This window comes from Carcharodon carcharias, chromosome 25 (genome assembly GCF_017639515.1).
Source record: "Carcharodon carcharias isolate sCarCar2 chromosome 25, sCarCar2.pri, whole genome shotgun sequence".
NCBI classification, from domain to species: Eukaryota; Metazoa; Chordata; class Chondrichthyes; order Lamniformes; family Lamnidae; genus Carcharodon; species Carcharodon carcharias.
This window is the reverse complement of record NC_054491.1, coordinates 26,647,290-26,668,638: the sequence shown is the minus strand read 5'-3', so window position 1 is coordinate 26,668,638 and position 21,349 is coordinate 26,647,290. Positions and strand designations below refer to the sequence as shown.

The following is a 21,349-nucleotide window of genomic DNA, read 5'->3' as shown; positions in this document are numbered from 1 at the left end:
ACCTCCCACCCACCACCCCCACCCAATTAAGGTACAACAACTTGATTCCATATAATCTTTAATCAGAGTGAAACAGCCCAAGGCACTTCATAGGACTGTGATCAAATAAAATTTAACACTGAGTCATTTCAGAACAAGTGTCCAAACGTTTGGCCAAAGAGCTGGGTTTTAAGGAGCATCTTAAATGAGAAAGACAGAGCGGGAATTCTAGAGCTTAGGGTCCAGACAGCTCAAAGCACGGCTGCCAATAGTGGAGTGATTAAAATATGGGATACTCAGGACAGCAGCACAGGTATCCCAATGGAGGAAATGGAAAATAAAGATGGAAAATTAAAAATTACTTAATCAGAAGCCAATGTAGGTCAGCAAGCACAGGGGTTTACAGAGGGTGAAAGATGGGAGCCAGGAGAGTGTTCAAATAGTTGAGTCTAGAGTCCATGTCCAAATGCAGCAAGACCAGGACAATATCCAGGATTGGGCTGACAAGTTGCAAGTAGCATTCATGCCACACAGTTGCCAGGCAATGACCATCTCCAACAAGAGAGAATCTAACCATTGCCTCTTGACATTCAATGGCATTATCTTCACTGAATCCCCCACTATCAACATCCTGGGGGGGTTACCATTGATAAGAAAATGAACTGGACTAGCCATATAAATACTGTGGCTACAAAAGCAGGTCAGTGGCTAGGAATCCTGCAACAAGTAACTCACCTCCTGACTCCCCAAAGCCTGTCCACCATCTACAAGGCACAAGTCAGGAGTGTGATGGAATACTCCCCAAATGCCTGGATGAGTACAGCGCCCACAACACTCAAGAAGTGCGGCACCATCCAGGACAAAGTAGTCTGCTTGATTGGCACCCCATCCACAAACATTCACTTTCTCTACCACCGACACACAGTGGCAGCAGTGTGTACCATCTACAAGATGCACGCAGGAATTCACCAACGCTCCTTAGACAGCACCTTACAAACCCACAAGCACTACCATCTGGAAGGACAAGGGCAGCAGATAGATGGGAACACCCCCAAATCACTCAGTATCTTGGAAATATATCAGCCGTTCGTTCACTCTCGCTGGGTCAAAATCATGGAACTCCCTCCCCAACAGCACTGTGGGTGTACCTACACCACATGGACTGCAGCAGTTTAAGAAGGCAGCTCATCACCATTTTCTCAAGGACAATTAGGGATGGGCAATAAATGCTGGCCCAGCCAGCGGAGCACACATCCCATGAATGAATAAAAAGGTAAAAAGGCCTGGGATGAGGGTTTCAGCAGCAGATCCACTGTGGGAAACGAGAACATTCATAGTGTAAGTACAATTCCATATTTATGGTCTGAATTGTGAGCCACTGAAAATCATGGGTCTTTCTGCACTATTCCAGTATTGTCCCTGGAGCCGAGTTATGCTGTACAAGTGTTGATGAAGGCAGTGGGTGGTTGGATGTGAAGGAAGCCCGGAGGTTTGATGAAACTGGTTGTGACGTTCCCCTTTGTTGTGCAGCAGCTGATTGGTGTGAGGAGGACAATGGCGGCTGTGAACAGATTTGCACAAGTCAAGTGGAACACGCAGTCTGCAGCTGCATCACTGGATTCTTGCACTGGGATGGAAAACACTGCCGAGGTAGGCTATAGGGAAATCAAAAATTCTAGTCTTAGATTTGGGCTTAACACTGTCACTGGCTCCGGCGGGTGATGTGCTAGACTGGCGCCAGCAGGAGATCGGATGGCTACTTTTGCGATGGGAATAGCGGCTGAAGGTCTATGACAGCAGCCTAACTGATAGGCTGTTTGATCCCAGTGACCCATCCCCAGGAGATCGTACAAGGCAAGTTTCACTATGCTGATTCATGGATTAACCTCTGATGTGTTCCTCATCTATGAGTTAACTCTTTACACTGCCTGAAGTTAACCATTTCCTGTCTCTGTCTCTCTGCAGCTTTGAGTGCTTGTAGTGAGCCAGCCATTCTACCCATGCTTCTGGTGGCCACTCAGATCTTTGGTTGGTTATTGACAAATGCACAAAACCCGAAACTGTAGCAGGAGTGAAGATGGAAGAATCGCCAATGGGAACAGGAATGTGGTGGCATTCACCAGAATTTAAGGAGCAATGCATTTTTGGACTGTTGGGGAATTTATGTGAGGTTAACTTTATTTTGTTTTATTTAAAAATTAAGTATTACTTCTGTAGTGAAGTACAGCTATGTCAGGATTGTGACACGGATTTTTCTGAGTGAGAACTCGCTCTTTTACTGTGAGGTACAGGCTGGACTGTTCTGAGTTTTAGGATTTCAGCCTTTTGCTAAGTGTAGGAACTTGAAAATAAAGAATTTGTCATTAGAATTTAGGCTCATTCTAATTCAAACCATCTCAGCTTCATTAACCTTCATATTAGAAAGCAAATTCCAAACACGTACACATGTTGACACAGGGCAGATTGGGTAGGGAGAGCTGTGTCAGTGGATGGGAGAAATCCAGGTGCTAATGATGGGGATAAGCATTGTGGAGTTGGGTTCGATTAATTTTGGGGAGCCGCTGACTGACTGGTAGCATGTCCCTACATGCTGATCTAAATGCAAACCAATCAGTTGCAAAGTCCATTTACTTGTAGAATTAAAGAAATGTCAGGAATTGCATTACAAAAATATTAATCCAGTTCACGAAGGATTTGTTAAAATGACATGGATTCAAACCACACTCACCTGCTGCACACATTCCAATCTGTTACCTGGATAGAGGACAAAGCTGATCACAGCCACAGGGATTGAAGAGATGCTGTAATAGAGTCGGCACCCGGGGAGCCGTGACCCAGATGGAGTCGGCGCCCGGGGAGCCGTGACCCAGACGGAGTCGGCGCCCGGGGAGCCGTGACCCAGACGGAGTCGGCGCCCGGGGAGCCGTGACCCAGACGGAGTCGGCGCCCGGGGAGCCGTGACCCAGACGGAGTCGGCGCCCGGGGAGCCGTGACCCAGACGGAGTCGGCGCCCGGGGAGCCGTGACCCAGACGGAGTCGGCGCCCGGGGAGCCGTGACCCAGACGGAGTCGGCGCCCGGGGAGCCGTGACCCAGACGGAGTCGGCGCCCGGGGAGCCGTGACCCAGACGGAGTCGGCGCCCGGGGAGCCGTGACCCAGACGGAGTCGGCGCCCGGGGAGCCGTGACCCAGACGGAGTCGGCGCCCGGGGAGCCGTGACCCAGACGGAGTCGGCGCCCGGGGAGCCGTGACCCAGACGGAGTCGGCGCCCGGGGAGCCGTGACCCAGACGGAGTCGGCGCCCGGGGAGCCGTGACCCAGACGGAGTCGGCGCCCGGGGAGCCGTGACCCAGACGGAGTCGGCGCCCGGGGAGCCGTGACCCAGACGGAGTCGGCGCCCGGGGAGCCGTGACCCAGACGGAGTCGGCGCCCGGGGAGCCGTTAGCCAGACGGAGTCGGCGCCCGGGGAGCCGTTAGCCAGACGGAGTCGGCGCCCGGGGAGCCGTTAGCCAGACGGAGTCGGCGCCCGGGGAGCCGTTAGCCAGACGGAGTCGGCGCCCGGGGAGCCGTGACCCAGACGGAGTCGGCGCCCGGGGAGCCGTGACCCAGACGGAGTCGGCGCCCGGGGAGCCGTGACCCAGACGGAGTCGGCGCCCGGGGAGCCGTGACCCAGACGGAGTCGGCGCCCGGGGAGCCGTGACCCAGACGGAGTCGGCGCCCGGGGAGTTGTGACCCAGACGGAGTCGGCGCCCGGGGAGCCATGACCCAGACGGAGTCGGCATCCAGGGAGCCGTCACTGAGCAGCTTTGAGGAGCAGATGGTAAGACTGAAAAATCACAAACCACAGGCAAGGTCAAAAGTAACAGAAGCAAATCTTTCTGCCACAAGCTTTTTAATTATATTGAAACATTATAATTATAATGAAACATTTTTTTTTTAAAACCCAGATCCCAGAAACAGAATTATATTTTTTTTCAAGTAACATAATGTCTTTGCTAAATCTTACACGAGATGCTATTTTACAAAGTTGGATAAAACCAAATGAAATATGTCAAAGTTCTAAACTTGAGACAAATAAAACTATAGGTTAGGGGAGGCAGCAAGGTTAGTGTATTGTGAAGGGCGATGTACAGGGCAGCAATAGGGGGTACACCAGGTCTGTACACACGTCAGAGGCAATCTGCAGAGTTAGAATGTGCGGTCAAACCAAATCAGCATTATATATAAACCCAAGGTCTCACACATGTAAATGATGGTTTGAGAGCTGGAAGTGACTGTTTCAGTCAGAGTCTGAACTGAAATCCAGCATTAGGGTGCCTGGCTCTTGTTAACGACTTCTGTGCTCACTTTATAAAATACATCAGGAATTACATGACGGTAATTTCCAGCTTAGTTATGGGCTGATGGTCATCACAGCATTGAAGTTACTCCTCAGAGTCACATCTGAAATCAATTACTGGGACAGAAATTATAATTAGAAAATGCATGTCTCTGGGAACAGCAGGTTTGATTATAGCTTCTCTAATATGTGATAGAGGAATGGCTGGGAGGATGATCTTACTGTGTTATAACTGTCCTTGGGGAGGGAGAGGCTCTAAATGAAAATCAACTGATTCCATGAACAAATTCTGATAGAAAGAGCTGGTCAGCTCCTGTGCCCATGAATTCAACAGTTCCAACATCTTGTTTCAGAAACCAGCTCTATCTTTAGTAAACCCAGTTTATTATACCAACACTTCCCTGTCAGTGAGAAACAAGCATTTGAGAAAATAACAGATGATGTGACAGGTAAATGTGTTTGCAAGTACTTAAAGTTCAAAACAATACTGCAAACAAACTGCATGCTCAGGGCAAAGACAGGTTGGAAAGTTCACCATTCGTCAGACAGACTAAAACAATAATCTGTCCTTTTATCTGCTGCTTTTCTCTAAGTGAAGATTTTGTAAAAAAAACACAGCTTTGGTCCAGAGCCCTGATTCTACAGCTGATCAGGTTAACAGCAGCAAATACACCACGGGTCTGAAACCTGTTTGGGCTTCCGGGAGCTATGCTGTAGTTATGAAATTGTGCAATAACACACTCCCTCTCACACACCAGCTGTGTCATATCTCTCTCTCTCTCTCACACCCTAACTGTGTATTAACTCCCTCTTACACCCCTATTCCATCTATTCCACTGGCCCCAGTGTTGGAACCCAATGCACGAATTCCATACATTGACCATATCTCAATCTTTGTCTGCAAATCAGCTCAATACAGACTATGAAAATAAAAATTATGACAAAAAGATTGCATTTATCATTGCAAGTGGATACAAATAAATACATCTCAATTTCTTCAAACTCTAAGCTGATTTTCTGCCAAATTTCTGTACATTTGGTTTTTGGAGATGTGGTGAGTGAGATCAGTTTTATAATCAAGAGAGATGTGCGTGTACACAAGGGAAGGTGATTATATCAACCGTTCCGGAATGCACCGGCATACTGGTAACCGGCAGGACTCATCGGTAACCAGGACTCACCGGTAACCAGCAGGACCGTCCCAAAAATGATGCAGAACTCAGTGGCATTTACAGAATCAACATTTGGTTCCACAAATGTCTCCAAAGTACAGAGTTAGCCGGAGCTTTGAGGGATCAGATCCAAGCATTCATGTTCCAAAACCGAGTCTGGCTTGATTGTGTATCCAAACAGACTGCATTAACTGTCTCCTGTGGAGAGAACATAAGAAAATTACAAATAGGAGGAGTAGAACATTCAGCTTCTCGAGGCTGCTACACCATTTAATATGGTTATGGCTGATCTTCTATAGCAACACCACTTTCCTGCCTGTTCCCCATGTCTCTTGATTCCTGAGAAACCAAAAATCTGTCTATCACAGCTTTGAATATAGTCAACGATGGAGCATCAAGTCACAGCCGGAGTTCAACCCACCTATCCCTTGACTCCATCTTTTCACCATATCCCACAACTCTTCCATTCTTCCCACTTCAACAACATTCTCCCAATTTATTCCACAATTCTGTTATCCTTTTCATGAAAATCACAGACTCTGGTTTTCAAATTGTTTACCATAGGTAACAAATTTATGATATGAGCTTTATCAACACACTACAGCATTTATTAAGTGAAATTTGTTTGTTATAATTCAGGCTTTCTCCTGAAACTGGTTATTGCAGCTCAATGCATTAGGTCAGATCCATGAAGGTGTAAGTGTATGAACTGAAACAGTGTGCATGAGAGGCGTGTGCGCGTGCAAACTAATGGTGTTTATACTTGAAATAGTGCGACTTCGCATTATATACTCCTAATCTCTCCCATGGGTAGAGAAAAAAAACATGGTGACTGACCAGATATTTCAGACTAAAGTAACAAAAAGCAATTTCTGCTCTCCATATAACATGGAGACTCCTAAACTCTTTCTGTACAGCCTATTTCAATTCAAGTTAATGTGGTTGGTTTATTAGAGTGCAGCGCAAATTGGATACTCACCCGTTCGTTCATGCGATGTTGCTGAGTCCGGGATCTGCTGACTATAATATTCCAACTCCACCTCCTGGAATCACACGGAGTAAGGGTTACATAGGATTACATAGGGTATATGGCACAGACCCAGCCCTTAGGCCAAACAATTCCATGCCAGCATTTATACTTCACTCCAGCCTCCTCCCATCTTTCTTCATCTAAATTTACCATTATAATCCTCTCTTCCCTTCCCCCTCACATCGATTTGCTTAGTTTCCTCTTAAATGCATTTATACTATTCACTTCAACCACATCCTGTAGTAGCAAGTTCCATATTCTCACCATTCTTTGCGTAAAGAAGCTTCTTCTGAATTCCCTATTGGACGATCTTATATTGACGGCCTCTAGTTATGCTCTTCCCCACAGAAGAAAACATTCTCTCTCTATCCACTCCATGAAACCTTTCATAATTTTAAATTCCTCCATTAGGTCACCCCCCTCAGCTTCCTTATTTCAAGATAAAGGGACCCAGCCTGTCAATCCGTTCCTGATATGTAAACGCACACATTTCTGGTATCGTTCTTGTAAATCTTCTCTGCACCCTCTACAGTTTTTCTATATCCAGAATTTAACACAGTGCAACAAGTGTAGTGTAACCAAGGTTCAATACTAGTTTAGCATAAATTCCCTACTTTTCATTCCTATTCCTTTAGAAATAAAATCTAGTGCTTGTTTTTATAGCTGTGCTAATCTGTGGCACAACTTTTATTAACTGGTGTATTTATACTCCGAGATCCCTTTGTTCCTCTACCCCACCTAGACTCATACTTTCCAATTAATAAGAGAATTCCCTATTCTTCCTATCAAATATACTTCTTCACATCTATCTGGCTGAACTTCATTTGCTAATTATTTGCCCAATCTGCAAGTTTATTAATGACCTCCTGTAAATTATTTGCAGTCCTCCTTGGTTTGGACTATCGACCCCCCCCAAATTCGTGTCATCTGCAAATTTAGAAATTGTATTTTTGATTCCAAAGTCCAAATCTTTAATGTAAATTGTGAACAGCAGTGTTCCCAACACAGATCTTTGTGGAACTGCATTTCCTACCTTCTGCCACTCTGAGGTGAGGTGAGAGTGACTGCCCTTGACATCAAGATAGCATTTGACCGAGTGTGTCATCAAGGAGCCCTAGCAAAACTGGAGGCAATGGGAATCAAGGTGAAAACTCTCCACTGATTGGAGTCACACCTAGCACAAAGGAAGATGGTTGTGGTTGTTGCAGGTCAATCGTCTCAGTTCGAGGACATCACTGCAGGAATTTCTCAGGGTAGTATCCTAGACCCAACCATCTTTAGCTGCTTCATCAATGACCTTCCTTCCATCAGAAGGTCAGAAGTGGAGATGTTCGCTGATGATTGCACAATGTTCAGCACCATTTGCGACTCCTCAGATACTGAAGCAGTCCATGTCCAAATGCAACAAGACCTGGACAATACCCAGGCTTGGGCTGACAAGTGGCAAGTAACATTCACATCACACAAGTGCTCGGCAATGACCTTCTCCAACAAGAGAGAATCTAACCATCACCCCTTGACATTTAATGGCTTTACCATCACTGAATCCCCCACTATCAACAAATATAAAAAAACTACCCTTCACTCCCATTCTCTGCTTTCTGTCTTGGAACCAGCTAGCAATCCATTCTGCTACTTACCTCCCGATTCCACAGTCTCTGGCCTTATTCATTATTATGGGACACCTTTTTGAAAATCCTGATGAAAATGCATCTACTGCATTACCATTGTCTACTCTCTCATCTTCTCAAGAAAGGGTGAGGAACTTCAATTACTTAGATAGATTGGAGGAGTTGGGACTGTTTTCCTTGGATAAGAGAAGGTTGACAGGAGATCTGGTACCTACCAGAGTAGATAGAGAGAAACTGTTCCCCTTAGGAGAAGGATCGAAAACAAGAGGGCAGAGATTTAAGGTAATTTTTTAAAAAATTCTTTCATGGTGTGTGGGCGTCACTGGCAAGGCCAGCATTTATTGCCCACCCTAACTGCCCTTGAGTAAGTGGCAGTGAGCTGCCTTCTTGAACTGCTGCAGTCCATGGTGTAGGTACACCCACAGTGCTGTTAGGGAGAGAGTTCCAGGATTTTGACCAGCGACAGTGAAGGAATGGGATATATTTCCAAGTCAGGATGGTGAGTGGCTTGGAGGGGAACTTGCAGGTGATGGTGTTCCCATGTATCTGCTGCCCTTGTTCTTATGGATGGTAGAGGTCACATGTCTCAAAGGTGCTGTTGAAGGAGCCTTGGTAATTTCTGCAGTGCATCTTGTAGATGGTACACACTGCTGCTACGGTGCTTTGGTGGTGGAGGGAATGACTGTTGAAGGTGGTGAATGGGGTACCAATCAAACGAGCTGCTTTGTCCTGGACAGTGTTGAGCTTCTCTATTGTTGTTGGAGCTGCACTCATCCATTACACTCCTGACTTGTGCCTTATAGATGGTGGATAGGTTTTGGGGAGTCAAGAGTGAGTTACTCACCGCAGGATTCCTAACCTCTGACCTGCTCTTGTAGCCACAATATTTATCTGGCTAGTCCAGTTCAGTTTCTGGTCAATGGTAACCCCCAGGATTTGATAGTGGGGGATTCAGCAATGGTAATGCCATTGAATGTCAAGGGTATATGGTTGGATGCTCTCTTGTTGGAGATGGCCATTGCCTGGCACTTATATGGTGTGAATGTAACTTGCTACTTATCAGCTCAAGCCTGAATGTTGTCCAGGTCTTGCTGCATTTAGTCATACACTGTTGCAGTATCGGAGGAGTCAAGAATGCTGCTGAACATTCTGCAATCATCAGCAAACATCCCCTCTTCTGTCTTTTTGATGGAAGGAAGGTCATTGGTAAAGCAGCTAAAGATGGTTGAGCCTAGGACACAACCCTGAGTAACTCCTGCAGCAATGTCCTTTGACTCAAATGATTGACCTTCAACAACCACAATGATCTTCCTTCGTGCTAGGTATGTCTCCAGCTAGTGGAGAGTTTTCCTCAATTCCCATTGACTCCAGTTTTACCAGGGCTCCTTGATGCCACACTCGGTCAAATGCTGCATTGATGTCAAGGGCAGTCACCTCACCTCACCTCACCCCTTGAGTTCAGCTCTTTTGTCAATGTTTGGACCAAGGCTGTAATGAGGTCAAGAGCTGAGTGGCCCTGGCGGAACCCAAACTGAGCATCAATTAGGAGGTTATTTCCGAGTAAGTGCAACTTGATCACACTGCCGACAGCCCTTTCCACCACTTTGTTGATGATCAAGAGTAGACTGAAGGGTTGGTAATTGGCCAGGTTGGATTTATCCTGCTCTTTGTGTACAGGACAAACTTGGGCAATTTTCAAAGTAGCCAGGTACATGCCATTGTAGCTTTACTGGAACAGCTTGACTAAGGGCACTGCAAGTCCTGGAGCACAAATCTTCAGTACTATTGCTGGAATGTTGTCAGGGTTCATAGCCTTTGCTGTATCCAGTGTCTTTAGCCGTTTTTTTTTTGATATCACGTGGAGTGAATCAAATTGGTTGAAGATTGGCATCTGTGATGCTGGGAACCTCCGGCGGAGGCAGAGGTGGATCATCCACTCGGCACTTCTGGCTGAAGACGTTTGTCTTTTACGGTGATATGTTGGGGTCCCCATCATTGAAGATTGGGATATTTGTGGAGCCTCCTCGTCCTCCAGTGGGTTGTTTAATTGTTCACCCCCATTCACAACTGGATGTGACAGGACTGCTGAACTTAGATCGGATCTGTTGGTTGACGGATTGCTTAGCTCTGTCCATTTCATGCTGCTTCTGTTGTTTGGCATACAGGTAGTCCTGTGTTGCAGCTTTACCAGGTTGACACCTCATTTTCAGGTATGCCTGGTGTGGCACCTGGCATGCCCTCCCTGCACTCTTCATTGAACCAGGTTGATCCCCCAGCTTAATTAGTAATTGGCAAAAACAATGGTGACATGAGGAAAAACATTTTCATGCAGTGAATGGTTAGGACCTGGAATGCACTGCCTGAGAGTGTGCTGGAGGTAGGTTCAATCGAGGCACTCAAGAGGGAACTGGGTTATCTGAAAAGGAAGAATGTACAGGGCTATGGGGAGAAGGTGGGGGAATGGCACTAGGTGAATTGCTCCTTTGGAGGGCCAGTACAGACACATTGGGCTGAATGGTCTTCTGCACTGTGATTCCATTCTGTGAAAATATTCACTAAGGTTGATCAAGCAGAATTTTCCATTTTGAAATCCATGTTGACTATTCATTAATATATTTCTCATTTCTAGATGTTCTACTATTCTCTCCTTTAGTCAGGATTCTGTTATTTTTCCTACCACCGATATTAAGCTGATTGGTCTATAATTAAAAACAAAAAAACTGCGGATGCTGGAAATCTAAAACAAAAACAGAATTACCTGGAAAAACTCAGCAGGTCTGGCAGCATCGGCGGAGAAGAAAAGAGTTGACGTTTCGAGTCCTCATGACCCTTCGACAGAACTTGAGTTCGAGTTAGACTGTCCACCAATATCCATTACAAACCCACCGACTCCCACAGCTACCTCAACTACAGCTCCTCACACCCCGCTTCCTGTAAGGAATCCATCCCATTCTCTCAGTTCCTTCGCCTCCGTCGCATCTGTTCCGATGATGCTACTTTCAAAAACAGTTCCTCTGACATGTCCTCCTTCTTCCTTAACCGAGGTTTTCCACCCACGGTCGTTGACAGGGCCCTCAACCGTGTCCGGCCCATCTCCCGCGCATCCGCCCTCACGTCTTCTCCTCCCTCCCAGAAACATGATAGGGTCCCCCTTGTCCTCACTTATCACCCCACCAGCCTCCGCATTCAAAGGATCATCCTCCGCCATTTCCGCCAACTCCAGCATGATACCATCACCAAACACATCTTCCCTTCACCCCCCCCCTATCGGCATTCCGTAGGGATCGCTCCCTCCGGGACAGCCTGGTCCACTCCTCCATCACCCCCTACTCCTCAACCCCCTCCTATGGCACCACCCCATGCCCACGCAAAAGATGCAACACCTGCCCCTACACTTCCTCTTTCCTCACCGTCCAAGGGCCCAAACACTCCTTTCAAGTGAAGCAGCATTTCACTTGCATTTCCCCCAACTTAGTCTACTGCATTCGTTGCTCCCAATGTGGTCTCCTCTACATTGGAGAGACCAAATGTAAACTGGGCGACCGCTTTGCAGAACACCTGCGGTCTGTCCGCAAGAATGACCCAAACCTCCCTGTCGCTTGCCATTTCAACACTCCACCCTGCTCTCTTGCCCACATGTCTGTCCTTGGCTTGCTGCATTGTTCCAGTGAAGTCCAACGCAAACTGGAGGAACAACACTCATCTTCCGACTAGGCACTTTACAGCCTTCCGGACTGAACATTGAATTCAACAACTTTAGGTCTTGAGCTCCCTCCCCCATCCCCACCCCCTTTCTACTTCCCCCTTCCTTTTGTTTTTTTCCAGTAAATTATATAGATTTTTCTTTTCCCACCTATTTCCATTATTTTTAAATATTTTAAAATCTTTTATGCTCTCCCCACCCCCACTAGAGCTATACCTTGAGTGCCCTACCATCCATTCTTAATTAGCACATTCGTTTAGATAATATCACCAACTTTAACACCTATGTGTTCTTTTGTTGTTGACATCTTTTGATGATCTGCTTCTATCACTGCTTGTTTGTCCCTACAACCATACCAACCCCCTCCACTTCTCTCTCTCTCTCCGCCCCCCCCACACACCTTAAACCAGCTCATATTTCAACTCTTTCTTGGACTCGAACTCAAGTTCTGTCGAAGGGTCATGAGGACTCGAAACGTCAACTCTTTTCTTCTCCGCCGATGCTGCCAGACCTGCTGAGTTTTTCCAGGTAATTCTGTTTTTGTTTTGGTCTATAATTACCTGGGCATGTCCTGTCCCCCTTCATAAATATAAGAATTATATTAGCTATCACCAGTTTTCTGGCACTACACCTTTTTATAACAAATGATTAAATATATATAGTTATGCCTCTGATATCTCTTCCCGACATTATTTTAAAATACATGGAAACGATGATTGTCCTCAATCGGTTGGATTACAGTCTGCATCCCTTTTCATCCTGTTATTTTCCCCCCCCATTGAGATTCTGCATCATAGGATAGGTCACAGACTGGTGACCATCTGGAACAGTGTGCAGAGTGTAAAGTTCTTTGCAATTTCTCTCTTCTCTTCGATGTCTCTTTCACACAGCGTGACTCCATTTGTGGAGAGATTGCACACAGGTATTATTCAGGCTCAGTTTATCGAGCATCAATAATAATCTCTTCACCTACAATTCCCAATGTCAAGTGGCCAGTTTCCATTCTGTTCCCAGGAAATAGCAGAGCCTGTGTACTGTCACCCAATAACTCAAATGGAAGAGGTGTGATTTAAGGAATACAGAAAGATAAAAATGGCAGAGCTTCTATGCTCTGGGTTTTGCCGTTACTCAAACTTTATATCAATCACATAAAATTAAGAGGTCTCCCTTTTAAGACAGAGATGGGGAGAATTTTTTCTCTCTTAGAGGGTTGATAGTCTGCGGAATTCTCTTTTCCCCAGAAAGCAGTGGAGGTTGGGTCATTGAACTTATTCAAGGCTGAGTTAGACAGATTTTTGAACAACAAGGCAGTCAAGGGTTATGGGGGGCAGACATGAAAGTGTAGCTCAGACCACAATCAGATCAGCCATGATCTTACAGGCTGGCAGAGTAGGCTCGAAGGGCTGAATGGCCTACTCCAGCTCCTCAGTCTTATGTACATACCCCAAGGATGGGCAGCCAAAGGTTACAGAAACTCTGCTAACTCAGTACCTTCAACTGCCAGTTAACAAGCAGACTCCCAGCAGCTAACAGCCAAGCACATAACTGCACTATCTGGTTACACAGCCCAACAGATCCATTCGCGTTTATATTCCACACAAACCTCCTCTCTTGCTATTTCATTTCACCCCTTCAATAAATCTGTCTATTACTTTTTCCCTCATGTGTTTATCCAGCTTCTCCATAAATGCATCTACACTATTCACCTCACCTCTCCCTGTGGTAGCAAGTTCCACATTCCTATCACTCTCTGAGTAAAGAAGATTCTTCTGAGTTATGAGTGACTGTGTTATATTTATGGCCCTCAATTCTGATTTTCCCAGAATGAGAAACATATCAATCTAGAGAAAAGAGAATAAAAAGTCAATCATAAAAACCAGGGCTCTCACCCCTCGAGTTTTCAACCAAGCCCTGATCAGGGACCTACCCGGATTCTATAATCACCCTACTTCTAATGATCATTTATAAACACACAGAAGAGCATCTGTGCACATTATCATTAACCACAGAAACACCAACTCATTCTCCAAGTCACACAGACAGTGAGAAAATCCACCAGCTCCATCAAAGGAGCTAGAAATAGCCTTAATTGGTGACCTACTGAAGGTCAGGTATGACTGGGTAGACTCTATGCTGATTGGGTAGACTTCCATTCAGTGCTGTACCTTTAAATGTTTCAGAGCAGATTCGATGCCGTGTATCAACTGGAGGATTTGATTTTGTACATCCAATGAAGGAAGCAGCTGTCCGAATTCCCTCTCTGGATTACACGGCCCAATTGTGCTGCAGTTCTCCCTTGTTTCTGTGCTTTGGGTGGTACAATGCGCAGGACATTCAGACTGAAGCACAGACATGTCAGTTTCATCAGCGGAGCTCCCCTCTATCTGCAGAAATCTGTCCACGGTTAGGTAATTTCCTGTTAAGATGAATAAGGACGACTTTAATAAAAGGTAGCAATGCTTCTGAGAATCTCTGTTAAAGTGCAGAATAACCTAGGAGCTTGTATTTAGAAGCATGTTAATCAATACTTGATGGTAAGTAATGCAACTCTCACTGGAATCACCAAGACCTTCCAGCCAATGGACTGGTGATGTAGAAACACTGCTGACAAAATAATTAATGCCATGGGTGCCTTGATGGAAAACGTTTTGAAATTCAGAACCAGAGTCCCTTTTCCCCTCATGAACAACATGGAGGAACAGACCTGTCAGGGTCAGAACAGTTCCCCGAGAATAGTCACAGAAGGTGGCCACACGATACTAACCTGACACACATGTTTGTGACTTTGACCTCTCATCTCTGTTGGGAGTTGGGCTGTTCTCCTGTGACCGGTGTTCATCTGCATGATCTTCTGGAGCATCATAGAACCTTTCTCCCCCATCATCCGTTGTAGAGTCTGGGCCATGCTCTTCAGCTGTGCTATGCTCAACATGACCTGCCTCCAGCGTAAAGTGACAGGTAAGTTTAGTCCTTTCACTAACACTTGTTTGAGCTTCCGAATCTTCCAGAGTCCCATTGGCTAATTCTAGCTGATGCTGCAGAGCTTTGTCAGGTATCTCACCTTGACAACATGATGCATAGTCCAGAGGCCCCTCTGCCCCTTGCTTTAGTGATGCCAGGATACTGTCTTCCTCTGGAACGTGCTGAATCGAACCTCCATCACTGCCATCATCTTCTAAATTCAGCATGTGAAAGGACAGTAATTGCTTCAAGGAGTGAACTTTGGAAGGATAGAGAATTAAATAGAATTATTCAGAATGTACAGCAAGGAAACAGACCATTCATCTCAATAAGACCATGCAAACATTTATGCTCCATTTGAGCCTCTCCCCATCCTTCCCCCCTCCATCAACATAACCCTCTATTCCCTCAAATGCTAATCTAACTTTCCTTTAGATTCAACTATACTATTCCCCTCAATCACTCCCTGTGGCTGTGAGTTCCTCGCTTACCACGTTAAATGCTGTCAAACACAAGAAATCTCTCATTAGTTAAGAGACATTTTCAGATGCAAAAATGATTTCCCCATGCAATACTCGTCAGCTATACAGTCAAGTATTCAATGCCTGAATGGGGGTTTTAAGATTGAAGCCAAAATCTGACCCTGGTGTTCAGGGAGTGGGATCTACACTTGACAGACACCTGGATAAAAATTGATTCATCTTACACCAGTTGCATTTGAGCAACTGACCCAATCGCTCTCCACCCCATCCTTGTAAGATGAGGAAGTTATCATGGAAGAGTACCACAGAAGGAGTTATTGAGCCCATTGTGTCAATGTTGGCCAGAAGGAAGTTATGCAGTCTAATGCCACTTTCCAGCTCTTGGGCTGTAGTGCTGTAGGTTACGTATCCAAGTGCTTTATAAATGCCATGAGGGCTTGCAGCAAATTCCAGACCCCCTACTACCCTCAGGCTGAAAACTTACTTCACCAATCCACTTTAATCCTTTTACCAACTACTTTCAATCTAAACTTACTGATTATTGACCTCTCTGCTAACAGAAATAGATCCTTCCTATCCACTCTATTTCGGCCCCTCATAATTTTATACAACTCTACTCCAATGAAAACAAACCCAGCCTTTGCAATCTTTCCTTATAGTTAGAATCCTGCACATCCTCAGTAGGCTCCTCTCTGGTGTGAACACACCCTTCATATAATGTCGTGACCAGATCTGTAGAGAGTGCTTTAGCCACAGTCTAACTAGTCTTTTAAACAGTTCTAGCATAACCTCCCTGCTCTTATATTCTACACTTCAGCTAATAAAGACTTCTATGCCCTCTTAACCACCTCTTCTACCTGTCCTGCTATCTTCAGGGATCTGTAGACACGCACTCTGTTCCTTCATGCTTCTCAGAATCCCACCATTTATTATGTGGATGAGTGTTAGCAGGGAACGAAACTTTCTGAAAGCTCTCACTGATAAAGAGACTGCACATCATTGCTTGTGGTGCCCAGTACTGGAAAAGGCTCAGATCTGATCCCAAGTGGCACCTTGCTCTTCACACATGCGACTATGTGTGGTGTTTACTTACGGTTTGTTAGTGCAATCTCTGCTTGGGAGCAGGAGAGCGATGAGGCTGAAGACCGACCCTGGCTCGAACATTGCGGCTCAGTGTTTCTGTAAGGGGTCTGCCCTGCAGCTGGTCTGCGGAGGCTGGTATACTCCCGCATGTGTCTGGCCTGTTCATCTGTCTCCTGCATCGAGGTGACTGCAGGAGGTTTCTGCTTGTTGGACGTTGAGAGATTCAGAGTGTCATCAGTCACAGATGGCATCTCTTTACCTGCAATGCATTTGCCAGTTATTTACACCCCTCAAAACAGATGGTATTATTTTTTTCTGCTTTATCCTGTGCTTGTACTCCCCTGTTTGGCCTTCAATAAATACCCATGTGCAATATCATGTAACACAATGCCACAACCAGTCACAATGTGATATTAATGGAGCGTATTTGGGTAAGCCATTGTTCACAAAATCTCTCTCACATTTCCTGTCAGGAGATCTGTCCCCACTATGACGAGAAGATGCTGCCTGCACACACCCTGCAATTTTTATGCTCTCAAACAACACCAGACCATTAATGCCCTACACTTGGTTTTTCCCTAAATCAGTCTAGAAGTCTGATCAAGTCCCGGGTTAATTAATCAGATTTATCTACAGAAATTAAACATACAGGACAGAAGCTCACATATTAAGACGGCAGTAAAAGGCCTGAGCTTTAAAACAATATCATTTGCTTGGTAATCTATTCAAGATTCAGTCGGGTGTATCCCAATCCCTCTCAGCACCCGAGTATCAAATGTTCCCTCATCCTTTGATATGCATGAACTACATGGAGGATTCGAGGCAGACAGAAGATAAATGCACCAAGAATCAGGGCCATTTCTAGGTTGAAGGATCCACAGCCAAAAGCTGCTCAGAACCGAAACATATCCTTCCTCCTTCAATAATATTGTATAGGATCCAAAGGCAAACCATCAGAACAGATGCTCTAAGTCAAGTCACATTTAAGACATTCCATTTTCTCAGAGCTCAATGTATTTATAGGTATCAACAAACAAAATTAGTTCAGCCTAATTATCCTTGCAGTGAAAGTATCATATGTTTAGCACAAACACTTAAAACACCCGCGTCGAGTCACATGTGAACGCACCCGTGTTCTGATTCAGGTATATTTCATAAACAATTTAATCTCTGATAGATTTTAGTACCTTGTGGTGATTCGTTGCTGCCCAACATTCTTCCTGGAACTTTGCCTGATCCACTTTGTTGCATTGTGCTCAGATTCTCCTCGTCCTCTTGCTCACTCCTGTGGTAAATGCCTGAGCATTAAATTTATTAGAGAACAATCCCACCAACCTGGTACTGGCAGGATCTTATTTGTTAAAGAACATCCTTTCAGGAATCCCAGACTAACAGAGGAACATCCTGGGCACTTCATACAGACATTACCAGAAAGAGGTACTAGGAGGTGTGCCAAAAGCTAACTCAAAGATATGCATTTGAAGTAGCTGAGGGCGTTTCTGACATTGGAGCCTAGGTGATTGAAGGCATGGTCACCAATAGTGGGTGCAGAGGCGGACAGAAGCACAAGAGGGCAGAATTGGAGGGAAATGCTTCTGGGAGGTGAGGGTTGTGGGTCTGGAAGATAGGGAAGGAAGAGACTGTGATTCCTCGGATCAGAGACGGTTCCATTCTGCTCTGAGTGGCTGCATCCATTTAATTGCAGAGATTGGGGAAGATGGTGGTGCAGTGGTCATGTCACTAACTAGTAATCCAGAGGCTCAGGCTAATGCTCTGGGTCATGGGTTCAAATCCCACCACAGCAGCTGGTGGAATTTAAATTCACTCAATAAATCTGGAATTGAAAGCTAGTCTCAGTAATAGTGACCATGAAACTATCACTGATTGTTGTAAAAACCCTTCTAGTTCATTAATGTCCTTTAGGGAAGGAAATCTGCTGTCCTTACCTGCTCTGGCTTACATGTGACCCCAGGCCCACAACAATGTGGTTAACTCTTAACTCTCCTCTAAAACAGCTGAGCAAGACACTCAGTTCAAGGGCAATTAGGGATGGGCAATAAACACTGGCCTTACCAATGAAGCCACATCCCATGAAGAATAAAGAAAAAAATTGTTTTTGCACCATTGCAGAGTCACAGAATCACCCAACCTGGTTACACTGTGACGTCTCCTTCTAGAAAGCGAAAATGCCACTAGCCTTTGTTACCATGATATTAATAAAGCTCCGTCTTCATAAAGGGACTTGTGACATTGGGATTCTCCTGCTCCCCACAGACTCCCTGCACCCAGCAGCTGTTAGACAATAGCTGGATCTGCTCTTCAGCTGTACAATATTATTGGGCTATGCCTATTATGCCATTGCATTTATTATGCTTTAAACTGATTCCATTTGCTCTTTGAAAGTTAGCATTCAGTAATCTAACTCAACACGGCTGAAGTACTTACTCAGTAACTGCTGGCTCGGGGATCACATGGTGGCTTGGTGCTTTAATAGATCCTGAAGTCTGTGTGATTAAATATTGCCACCTGTAAATCCAGCAGGGAAAGATCAGTCACCAAACAGCATTTTAAAATCCCACCTGAAACAGCCAACCTAATGTTACTGACTGTTAACCAAATGGAAACAGGCTTTCCATGCCATCATGTCTGTGCTAGCTCTCCGATATAGCTATCTGCTTAGTTACATGGCCTTTTTAGTTTTAGCTTTTAAAATATGTACCCCCTTCTATTTTAAAAGCTGTTGGAGATTCTGTCCTGACAATTGTAATGGTTTGGAAATCTCTAACCTTATGCACTCATCTAAAAGCGTGTTGTGACTGTTAAAAAATGTTTTTAGCCGAGCGATTAACTTCCCACTTTCAAAGTTATTATTAAATTATTTCATATTATGATCACTCTTCCCTAGAGGCCCCTACACAACATAAGAACTTAAGAAATAGGAGGAGTAGAGTAGGCCATTTAGCCCTTCGAGCCCACTCTGCCATTCAATGAGATCATGGCTGATCTTCTACTTAAACACTGTTTTCCTGCATTATCCCCGTATCCCTTGTTCTTTTTAATATGTAGAAATCTAACAATCTCAGTTGTGAACATATTCAATGACTGAGCCTCCACAACCCCCTGGGGCACAGAATTCTCAAGATTCATCACCCTCAGTGAAGAAATTCCTCCTCATCTCAGTCCTAAATGGCCTGCCCCTTATTCTGAGACTGTGTCCCCTGGTTCTAGACCTCCCCAGCCAGGGGAAACATCCTTCCTGCATCTGCCCTGTCGAGCCCTGTAAGAATTTTGTATATTTGAATGACATCACCTCTCATTCTTCTAAACTCCAGAGAATAAAGGCCCAGTCTATTTAATCTTTCCTCATAGGACAATCCCTTCATCCCAGGAATCAGTCTGGTGAACCTTCATTGCACCCCCTCTATGACAAGTATATCTTTCCTTAGATAAGGAGGCCAAAACTGTACACAATACTCTCTCACCAAGGCTCTATATAATTGCAGTAAGACCTCTTTATTCCTATACTTGTAATAAAGGCCAACATACTATTTGTCTTCTTAATTGCTTGCTGTACCTGCATGTTAGCTTTCAGTGACTCAATAACAAAGACACCTAAATCCCTTTGAAGTTCAACACTTCCCAGCCTCTCACCACTTAAGAAATACTCTGTATTTCTGTTTTTCCTACCAAGGTTATTAATTTTGATCACTCTTCCCTAGAGGCCCCTATACAAGATTATTATTTAGCCCTTTCTTATTTCATAATACAGGATCCAAAATAGTCTCTTCCTTAGTTGTTCCCCCAACATATTGATTCAGAAAACTATCTTGTATACATTCCATGAGCACATCCTCCACAATGCAAATTTAGTTTGCCCAGTCTAGATGCAGGTTAAAGTCCCCCTTGATTACTATATTTTTATTACATGCATCTGCAATTTTCTGGGTTACATTTTGTTCAATATTACAAATAGTGTTAGGGAGCCTATAAACAAATCCCACCAGTGCTTTCTGCCCCTTGTTTAATTCTACCCAAACAGATTGTACTTCTTAATTTTCTGAGCCAAGATCTCTACTGTCTTTATCCCATCCTGTTGTATCAGAGTTACCCTCTTCATTTTCCATTTTGCCTCTCTCTTGTAAAAGTCAAGTGTGCTGGAATATTTTGTTCACAACTATGGTCATTTTGCTATCACGTCTCTATAATGGTGATTAGATCAAACCCATTATATAGAAACATAAAAAATAGGGGCAGGAGTAGGCCATTCAGCCCTTCAAGCCTGCTCTGTCAGTCAATATGATCAGGGTTAATCCTCTATCTCAACGTCATACACCCGTTCTTTCCCCATACCCCCTGACACCTTTATTATCTAGAAATCTATTTCCTTCTTAAACGTATTCAGTGACTTGGCCTCCATAGCCTTCTGGGGTCGAGAATGCCACAGGTTCACCACCCACTAAATGAAGAAAATTCTCCTTGTCTCAGTCCTGAATGGCCTATCCCGTATCCTGAGACTGTGACCCTTTGTTCTAGACACTGCCCCACCACCCCCCCCCCGAGTCAGAGGAAACATCATTCCTGCATCCAGTCTGTCCAGCCCTGTCAGAATTTTATATGTTTGAATGAGATCTCCACTCATTTTTCTAAACTCCAGTGAATACAGGCCTAGTCGGCCCAATCTCTCCTCATACGACAATCCTGCCATCCCAGAAATCAGTCTGGTGAACCTTCACTGCACTCCCTCTATGGTAAGTATATACTTTCTTAGGTAAGGAGACCAAAACTGCATACAATACACCAGGTGTGGTCTCACCAAGGCCCTGTACAGCTGCAGTAAAACATCCTTGCTCCTGTATTCAAGTCCTCTTGAAATGAAGGTCAACATCCCATATGCTTCTTAACTGATTGCTGCATCTACATGCTTGCTTTCAGTGATTGGTGTACAAGGAAACCCAGGTCCCTTTGTACATCA

General features: G+C 44.9%; 2 protein-coding genes across 6 annotated transcripts in view; one reads left to right on the top strand and one right to left on the bottom strand.

The window, feature by feature from the left end:
• tecta (tectorin alpha) overlaps nucleotides 1-2,045 on the top strand; it is a 112,203-nt gene extending 110,158 nt beyond the window's left edge. The window contains exons 23-24 of the mRNA XM_041174284.1: nucleotides 1,510-1,629; nucleotides 1,945-2,045. Of these exons, the coding sequence (XP_041030218.1) occupies nucleotides 1,510-1,629; nucleotides 1,945-2,045 (221 nt within the window). The remainder of the gene's footprint in view (nucleotides 1-1,509; nucleotides 1,630-1,944) is intronic.
• A 1,784-nt stretch (nucleotides 2,046-3,829) lies between these two features.
• LOC121269557 (rho guanine nucleotide exchange factor 12-like) overlaps nucleotides 3,830-21,349 on the bottom strand; it is a 135,688-nt gene continuing 118,168 nt past the window's right edge. For 4 of the 5 annotated variants that reach the window (XM_041174238.1, XM_041174241.1, XM_041174240.1 and 1 more), the window contains 7 exons: nucleotides 18,823-18,903; nucleotides 17,565-17,662; nucleotides 16,388-16,636; nucleotides 14,616-15,071; nucleotides 14,017-14,267; nucleotides 6,467-6,530; nucleotides 3,830-5,685 (listed from right to left, as the gene is read on the bottom strand). In XM_041174238.1, the coding sequence (XP_041030172.1) occupies nucleotides 5,675-5,685; nucleotides 6,467-6,530; nucleotides 14,017-14,267; nucleotides 14,616-15,071; nucleotides 16,388-16,636; nucleotides 17,565-17,662; nucleotides 18,823-18,903 (1,210 nt within the window). In that variant the 3' untranslated portion in view covers nucleotides 3,830-5,674. The remainder of the gene's footprint in view (nucleotides 5,686-6,466; nucleotides 6,531-14,016; nucleotides 14,268-14,615; nucleotides 15,072-16,387; nucleotides 16,637-17,564; nucleotides 17,663-18,822; nucleotides 18,904-21,349) is intronic. The other variant, XM_041174242.1, reaches the window with a different exon arrangement.